Source organism: Etheostoma spectabile, chromosome 9, assembly GCF_008692095.1.
Source record: "Etheostoma spectabile isolate EspeVRDwgs_2016 chromosome 9, UIUC_Espe_1.0, whole genome shotgun sequence".
Taxonomy (NCBI): domain Eukaryota; kingdom Metazoa; phylum Chordata; class Actinopteri; order Perciformes; family Percidae; genus Etheostoma; species Etheostoma spectabile.
In genome coordinates, this window is record NC_045741.1 from 13669114 (window position 1) to 13678469 (window position 9356).

Below are 9356 nucleotides of genomic sequence, written 5' to 3' on the forward strand. Positions count from 1 at the left end.
ACACACACACACACACACGGTGTAAAACTCCTTACATCATCCTTATATTTCAAAACCACAATGGTGTCAGTATGAAAATGTGGTTTATTATTATCTTTTCAAACCAGTTTACTCACTGAAGTTGTGTAGTAGTCGGTGAAGGTCATGTTCTTCTATCTTAATTAGTTAGCAGTAGTTTCATGATTATGGTCTTGGCAACAAAGGCAGTGACGGTGCAGTGAATTGGGACAAACAGGTACCTTTTCCAGTGTAAACAAGCCTTTCAACCTTGCTGTAGGTCACAAGTCATAAGGTTGTTGTTTTTTTTACAGTTTTCTCTGACTCTCTCACCCTTATTATCTCACTTTCACTTTCTGACGTGTCCATATACTACTTACATGCGCACACACACAAACGCACATTGTTCTCGCAGAGTCTGTGTTCACAGTCAGTGAAACACCAAAGCCTGTATGAACAATAATTATGTCATCAGCATTAACAGTAGCTTTGAAGGGAGGAATGTACAAAGCAAATACAGTAGCACCCAAGTAGAAGCCACATACTGAATGAAATGTCACGTGTCTTTTTTTTTTTTTAAGATTATATTTTGGGCTTTTCCGCCTTTAGTTTGTGACAGGACAGTTAGGTGAGAGAAGACATGCAGGAAATCGTCATACGTCAGATTCAATCCCTGGACCTCTGCGTCGAGGTATAAACCTGATATACATGTATACATGTATACCTACATGTGCGCCTGCTCTACCAGTGATCCAAACTGACCACTGCACATGGCACATTTTTTAAACTTTTTAAAAATATTTTTTACAGTCTACTGTTCTCTTCTTCTCCATTATTTTTTTGTGTCATTTACAAACAAACTCCTGATAGACTCCTGATAAAAATAGTCCAAGAACAAAGCGTTTTTTTCATCACTGCTTGTGTGTGACTGACGTCTGAGTGGGTGAGAGAGAGGATCAGAAAGTCAGAGAATGAGGACAATTGTTTGTGCACACAAATGTTGGTATTCGCGTGGTTAACCATGTTTAAACTGTACAGTGTGTTTATGAAAGTAGGAGAGCCAGAGTGTGAGAAAGAGATAAAAAGAAAGAATGGCGAGGGATTACAAAGGATATGTTGGTGTGCACAACCAGTGAGCCTTATTGGCCAGATGAGTTGTGTTCCCTACAAAAGAGTGATTTTCCTGAGATGAGAGGTAGTAAACCCAGGGATTAGGTCTGTTGGGCAACAGAGCACTAGGCCCCAGGACGGGCTTTCTGGTTGGCTTACTGGAGGAATGGAGCCCATGTGTCATGTGGCTCATGTTTGGAAGACAGAGGGTCTGGTGTTTGTGAGCTAGAGTCATGCTTGCCCTGTAAGGCTGCATTTATGAGGCAGTAATTTGCACTTTACCAGCTAGCCTTTAGAAAACTACCAACATAGGCATTAACACACTGGGGGAAGAAACAGTGCAATGTGGTTTACCCGGCATACCTGGATTATCTCAAAAAATGATCACAGACATATGCAGAGCAGCTCACACTAAGAACACACTCACCTTTTCTAGCACTTTCTCCCTTCCAGGGTATTTTAAAAAACAAGAGAGAGAGAGAAAGAGAGAGAAACAAAACGCATTGACTGTATGTTGCACTCTCATTGATCTCTCTTGAGATCTCTTGCGTTCAATGACTATTGACTATGTCTATTGTCAGCTCATTATCTTTATTGTGCAACCAATACATTATTTAATGTATAACAAAGACTGAAAAAAAGACTGCAAAGTGTAATTTCAATCAGTTTGTTCACCAGTTCATGATGGTCAAAGTGCATATGTTAAAAAATAATTTCCATGTGGCTGGCTGGTATTAGATATGTACTTTCCCCTTTCTACCCTGAAAAATAATGAAGTCCTCAGAAAAGATGAATTGTTCTTTAGAGAAAATAGACTTCTTTTCTCTTCCATCTTTTTTTGTAAGTGTAGTCACAGTGGGGTTTGTGACTAAAATGTGTCATTCTCAACTTCCTTGTCTCTTCATTGTATTATCCAAAAACTACTGCGAGAGGACGAAGAAAGTTAGTCTCATGTAAGTTTGTGAAACCTGGGATGAGATTTGTTGCGCAATGAAAAAGAAAGGTATGTAACTGTTATTTCAAGTCCATGGAATTAGTTGGTTTTGTCAGGTTTGGTAACTCTTTTTGGAAACTGCATCAAGCCAGTGGATTCCCCCCAAGCCATCAATCCTTTTTCCGGAAAATGTCAACAAACAAGTCTTTTAGCATTTTGCTTTTTATATGACAAGTGACGTAGTGTTTTCCCCAGTACCTGGATTAGCAGCCACAGGAAGATAACCTAAAAACCTAAGAAGTACAGTTTGTACAATTCATAGTACAAGTCCTAATAAACCGAAAACCGAAAACCAGTCAAAAAAGACAGTAATCTCTGATGTCATTGACATTGTGTTGTGTTGTGGAACTGGTGCAATGACGTAAGACTCGTGCCTATTAACAAAGTAAATCATTGATTCATTGCCTTTGCATAGGGTTGTGGTAGCCTTGGTGGTTGCCTTGGGGCAGTGTTTGTGCCAGTGAACAAATATTCTATTTGTACAAACTGTTCTACAGTATTGATTAGAAAGTGAATATATAAGATACAGCAATTTCTCATTTTAAACAGAAAATTGGAGGCATGAAATCCAATTGAAAACTTAATTTTCAATTCTAATCGGATATTTTGCTGCCAATTGATCACCTTGCTGTAATGGTGAATGATTGATGTCTTCTCTCTGTACCAGCTTGCCTGGGTTGGGATAAAGAAATGTACCACCATCAACTGAACTCAAACAACTTTACGTTCTGTTCCTGATAATTAATCTCTTCACTTTGGCAGATTTGAATCTGATGTTTCACTGGAAAACAAGCAACATGTATCTGTATCAGAGAGACATATTCACCTTGTGTGTGTTTGACAGTAGATATACTTTTTATACAGTTCTTTATACACTTCCTGCTCTCTGGCAGAGATTACTAGACCACTCCACCTTGTTTGTGGTTTTGCAGTATTTCAACAAACCTACTTCTGCAGATTCCATTTTGATGAGTGTATCATATTGCTGGTTTGCTCATAAATATATGTAGAATGAGTTTACAAAAGAGTGAACAATCCCTTTATTATTTTTTCTTGTATGAACTTGTTAGGAACTGGATGCACCTCCAACAGAACAAGACATGGTTTATTTATTTCAAGAAATGTGTTGTGTAATCACTGCCTGCATGCTAGATATGTCATGGTGCATTTTTATAAAAGCTTTGGCCTCCCTATTTGTTTGCCATGCAAAATTCTCATCAGCAGATGCTCGCTTCCTACACCCCCTGAGTGTGCTTTGGTTAGGGAGGTTTGGATTCTTATTTGAATGTTTCCGTGCAACTTTCCATCCTCATCCTACAGTCCTTCAAGACCTGGTCAAATTAAATTATAAATTTGAAACAAGTCAGACACTTCCCTTGCCGAATGCCAATCATTTTACATAGTCATTCATTGCTATGGCAGTCCTTTTTTTATGCTCAATCTCTTTAACTTTACTTGTCTTTTTTTTATATTGCCCTGATCTCACTTATTCAGTTTTAGGGCCCTGCAATAACAGTAATATGAAATATCAGTGGTATACTAGCTCCCCCTAGTGCCAAACTATGCTAACTGGTTGCAGTTTACAACTATTGTCTGCGTGAAGTAAAGAACTGTGTACAATTTTCTAAATATATCTGATGGGTTGGGCATACCTTGCACCAAAGAATAAAAACCTTAAATTACTATGATCCAACCAGTAATGTCACATCCACAGGCCATAAAGGAATGATTTCCTGGTAAGTAAGATAGATCGTTGTTTGGAACTGACAGTCCTACCTGATTAGGAATTTTCTGTGAGGCATCAATATCTTCATTCTTTTTAGTTTCCACTTTGTTTGTCTATGCCGCTTGAACAACATATTGTTATCATCATTGTAATAACTGTGTGGAAAAATGAAAATCTTTCTCGTAAATCCATTATTAATTTGTTCTCAGTGGCTGATTTCTCTGCAAACATTCTTTGTTTTGACAGAACTGTTTCGGGCAAATAAACATATAGTAAAGGCAAAAAAGTATTTTGTGCTTACATATGTGCATGAACACAATCTCTCAGACCTATCTTGTGGTATTTCTCATACACAGAAGAACACTGCAACTTGAATACAGTTGAACTTTGAATTAACATCCATCATAAATCTAACACAACCATCTAATTTCTCATAATCATCAGCAGTTGTTTGTTGGTGCTTAAACTTAAAACAGATATGTATTGAAATAAGATGTTAAATTACCAGGACAGCTACACAGCCAAAGAGCCATTTTCCATACTGACACTCAGTGTCAATAATAGAATTAGTTAAATTATTAAATTCCCTCTAGCTGCTTTGGATTCAGGGTGCTGATATCATAGACTATAAAAATATATATATTATCGAACAATAACTTCGCGTGATTTATAGCAACATTTCATTTAGCCATAATATTAGCATGTCATTTAGTATGCATAATAGCATGGCCATACTTGGAACACCTAAATTGCGTGGAGCTGTTGTTAATCTTGTTAATAACAAAAACAATGGGTGGAGGTGGAGTTAGTTTGAACTATTTTATATACGGTTAGCTAACCTTCAAAGGGTCCCAAAATAAATCTAAGGGGTCGTCTTTGGGGAATATTTGATCATTTGAACAGTTATTGACATTAAACCATGTGAGAAGTTTAAATGTCTCTTTGGAGGAACCACTCATAGACATCTGAAACATGGCAAGGAGCCCAAACTAGACATTGCTGTATTATAATAGGTCAGTCTTTTACTCAAACAATGTGGTTATTTACTTCCATGTTTCACTTTTCCTGTTTTTTTCACTCATATAAAACTCTTTGCTAATTGATGGTGTTGTGTTTTGCCACCTTTTTTCAATACATTTACAAAAGATCTCCTATCAAGACTTTTTAACGATAGTGGTTTGGACATCTATTCCTAATAATGGAAAACTGTCCATTGCACACCACAAAAAATGTGCTTTATGTTGGAGGCAATTGACTGTGAGGTCAAATTGCAACCGCCAGGTGGAGGCAGAGAGTTCACAATCAATGAAGAGCTGATTTTTGATTGTCCTTGTCTCAAACCAGCTTGTCTCATGCATTATGCATAGAATCGGCATTTTAAAGATTATATTTTGGGGGCATTTTCAGCCTTTATTTTGAAAGGACAGCCGAAGACATGAAAAGGGAGAGAGAGGGGGAACGACATGCAGCAAACGGCCGCAGGCCGGAGTCGATCCCGAGCCCGCCACCTCGAGGAGCAAACCCCCACACTTGGGCTCCCGCTCCACTAACTGAGCCGTCCGGGCCCCCGATGACCGGCCTTAATTACACTCTTGTTTACTTTGTGTCCGAGTTTTATGATTAACTATAGTTCGACATTAATTGCATTTCTAATCATTTGCATGTAATCGCTTCAGACTCCTAATTGGTTCTCGAAACTAAATCAATGAGATTTATATATGATAAGTGCATTGCTGGCATATAAGTCCAACAACAATACACATTTATGACCGTGTATTGGATCACGGGAAACATGGCAGCGTTGCAGCTCTTTGTGTAACGTCGAAAAGTAAATTATACGCACACCCGGTCCCTCGAATTCCCCCAAAACATCTCGTCCAATCAGAGCACCGCGATTCTGCATGGGGTAGCCTGCGCCTTGAATACTTTCTGGCCAGCTGAGAGGTGGTCTTTGTATGACATAGCTGAACAAGGGCTCCTGAGTCTGCAGACAGCAGACGACAGGCACTGCCGCAGCTGCTGCGCAGATCAGTTCACGAGAAGCTGCGACTTGTGCGCACACAAACTGCAGAAAGAAGACGCGCACGAAAACTCAGAGATTCCTCCATCTATTCCCTTTGTAAGTTGTTCTAAATACGTTCCAGTCCATTTTTAAGAGCCCGATGTCTTTTCGTTTATTTCGAAATTCACCCTGAGGTTTAACTGGCGAGAACAAAATACTCAAGAACTTTGCTTGAGAAGCATCTTGAATCTGAAATGGGCAGCAGATTTGTGTGGTTGGCCCTTGCGCTGTCAGTGGCGTTTTCCGCCGGGCAAGACACCGGGACCGGGACCACAAAGGAGGACATCCCGGAGGGAGCATCCACCCTGGCATTCGTCTTTGATGTAACCGGCTCCATGTACGACGACCTGGTTCAGGTCATCGAGGGCGCGTCCAAGATTTTGGAAACATCCCTGAACAGACCACAGAAAACTCTGTATAACTTTGCCTTGGTCCCCTTCCACGATCCAGGTAATGTAAAGCATGTGGAGTGAAAGTATAATTCTACAGTGGTCACTTTTTTTACGCATGCCATTTGTGTTTTAGCTTTCTTTGTAACCTGTCTGCACACGTTTGGGATTAGGCCTATTTGGAGTTTACTCTTCGCTGTTACGACAAAAGCACATAGAAAAGTGAGAAATGTAATAGTTTGCTCACAATCCGCCCTTTGAATGCCTAATGTCCCTCACACCTCCAGAGGAGGGACTCTGGGGGATTTTGTGTCTGCACACAGATGTTCAGCCTGGCGGTCACTATCATTAGCATTCCGCCAGGGTTAGTGTGGCGTTAGGTTTGCAATGCAACTTGATGATTATCATCACCCCTGGGTGCTCTTTCATTCTGAACAGCTAATAATGCCCAGACAATATATCATTGGGCTATATAACAGTAACACTGGCATATGGACTGTCATGTAAAAATAAGAAGTTCTGTATAATTAGTGTTAAACAACCAGGACTCATTTGAGTCTTATTTGGCAGTTGTAATGTAGTATGGTAATGAAAACAATGTAACTTACATTAGTTACATCACTTTCAAGTAAAATGCATCTTTACCATCGAAACCACATTATTGAAGTTGACGTATAAAGTTTAAAAGTTTTGGTGATGTAAAGACTTTGTGTAGACATTCTAAAGTCTCTGTAATCACTATTTTCTGAGGAGGAAGAGAGGTCACTTACCTGCTTGCGAAAGCACCATCAAAGGCTGCTGTGATGCCATGTGAAGGGGGTTTGTGTGCTGATTTGGAGGTGAGACATGTTAAATGTCCACCTGCGAAAAAAACCCATCAAAAGCAAGAGCAGACAGAGACAGTTAGTGGCAGAAATGACAGAGGGAAAGTCAGAGTGTGTGTTTCACTCAATAGCTATCTTTTGTTTAGGGTCTTAGCTATTTCAAATATTTCTTACAATAGACTGATTTGAATTGTTTTGTAGTATTTGGGTAGTATCCTGCCAAAATTGTGATTTGAGTCTTTTTAGATATGCTTCCCCCTCGCTACTTTGTGATATATATGTTTAAAATATACTTAACTGGAATACACTTAGCAACTGCAGAGAAAAAGAACGAGAGGAATCGACAGAGGTGATATGTGTGTTGAAGAGACATATTCCTTTTCCAGATGTTTGCTCTCCTTTGCTGAATTTCAGCATGTCTCAAATTCCTATCAAGCTCAATGCCTCCATCACAGAGTCTGTGCCTAGAATAATAATTATCTACAAGGAAGAAATATGCCCCGTATACGCAAGTGTAATAAATGATGAATTCATTATTGTGTGCTTCAGGGGGGAAAGTAAATCTTAGATCGTTAGCAGATGATAAAAGAGCTGTGATGCATTGTATCCTGGACGAAGCAGTAATAGTGAAGGAATTCTGTGATTACAACATGTATCCAACTTCAACAATTGATTAAAAGCAAATGTTACTACTATACTGTCACTAGGAAGTAATTATACATTTCTCCTCTTACAGTAAACTGAAGTTGCAGCAGCTTGATTCAGAAATTTGGTATTGACCAGCAAGTGACGTTCGTTTGCTTCTTAAAATGTTTACGAGGATGTCAGGATGCCCCCCCCCCCCCCCCCCCCCCCCCCCCCCCCCCCCCCCCCCGCCCCCACCCCCTCCAGGAATAGAGGAATGATTAGCAGAGTACACTGCAAGCATTTCTCCAAATGTTGTTCTACCCTTGCCTCACTTTTAGTCCTTCTCTGACAATATCCCAGATCCTCAGAGAGAATCAGCTTTGTTTTCAAAAGAACTTTTATTTTGGGTTTGTTTCATTCTGACACTGATCCATATTCTCTATCCGACCCAGTGCGATAACACAGTCCCTCCTGTTTGATTTGGCTCTTTTTAAATCAGAGGCCGGAGCTTCCCCTTTATTTACACTGCAATCTGACACGGTAAACATTAGAGTGTGTGTTTGTGTATCTTTGTGTCTCTCGGCCTGTGTGTGCGTGTGTGCTTGTCTGTGTGCGTGAAGCGAGAGTGTCAGGAGGATGCCTGGGTATTGGGGTCAGGCTTGTGTGGGAAGATCAGTCAGGAAGCCTCCCCCCTTCCTCCGTCCTGCAGGGAGAAAAAGAAAGAAAGCAAGAGGATATTTTAGTCATTTCACTGAGGCACAGGGGTTGTGTATTTAGCACTACAGTCTGAATACACTTTAATAAAACAGTGATAGGGATGAATTTTTGGCCAACCTGTTGTTATCATTTCATACCAAGGTTACTTTTGAAAATAATATTCACTTTATCAGAGAACTCCCTTTAAAATTCTATCCTAATAACAGCTGTGAACATGAACATCTCTCTAAAGTAGCTAATGTCCAGAAAACAATGACACCATTAAGGAATTTTTTGTTGTGTTAGCTGTGCACTAACATAAGCATAACAGATTTCAAATGGAACAATAAGGTTATCATTCATTATTACCTTATTGCTCCATTCGAAATCCTTAAAATGCTTTAATTTGAGGGTGTTTGCATCTACATCAAAAGTGGCACCTTTTTCCTTTTTTCCATATTGGTTAGCAGTGTAGTCCTCCAATTTTAAATATCCAAAAGCAACAAGTTAGCATAAACTTAAATTAAGCCATTATATTTAATGTTTGGTTGCAAAGCATTTGTAATAAATAAAGATTTGGACCCTTTCCAGGATGCTATTAATCACTGATGTCTCGAGATTGTGCCATCTTCAATTACTTGCTTGTTTTGATTTTTGTTATTCTACATTGTCCTATGAATGGTAACCATATAAAAGTGGCTACAAAATCCCACATGGTTCTCCCAATCTGGATGTGAACACTCCCAACACACACTTAGAGCTAATGATAGAAGTATGCTAGTTAATGGAATCTGTTGTCTGACGATGTCTGAATGGAAAAGTGGTTGTAGCTGCTGTCATATAGTCCACTTTGGGACTTTCCTGGAAGGCATTCATAGTGTTGCCGATCTCAGAACCCATCGGCTATCGATGATTTAATCTTTTGGGGGCA

At 39.5% G+C, this 9356-nt stretch overlaps 1 protein-coding gene across 2 annotated transcripts in view; it reads left to right on the top strand.

Annotated features, from left to right (window-relative positions):
- Nucleotides 1–5623: 5623 nt before the first annotated feature.
- The window catches only part of hmcn1 (hemicentin 1), an 83702-nt gene continuing 79969 nt past the window's right edge, over nt 5624–9356 (top strand). Inside the window, exon 1 of one of the 2 annotated variants that reach the window (XM_032524875.1) lies at nt 5624–6339. In XM_032524875.1, coding sequence (XP_032380766.1) covers nt 6084–6339 — 256 coding nt within the window. In that variant the 5' untranslated portion in view covers nt 5624–6083. The remainder of the gene's footprint in view (nt 6340–9356) is intronic. The other variant, XM_032524874.1, reaches the window with a different exon arrangement.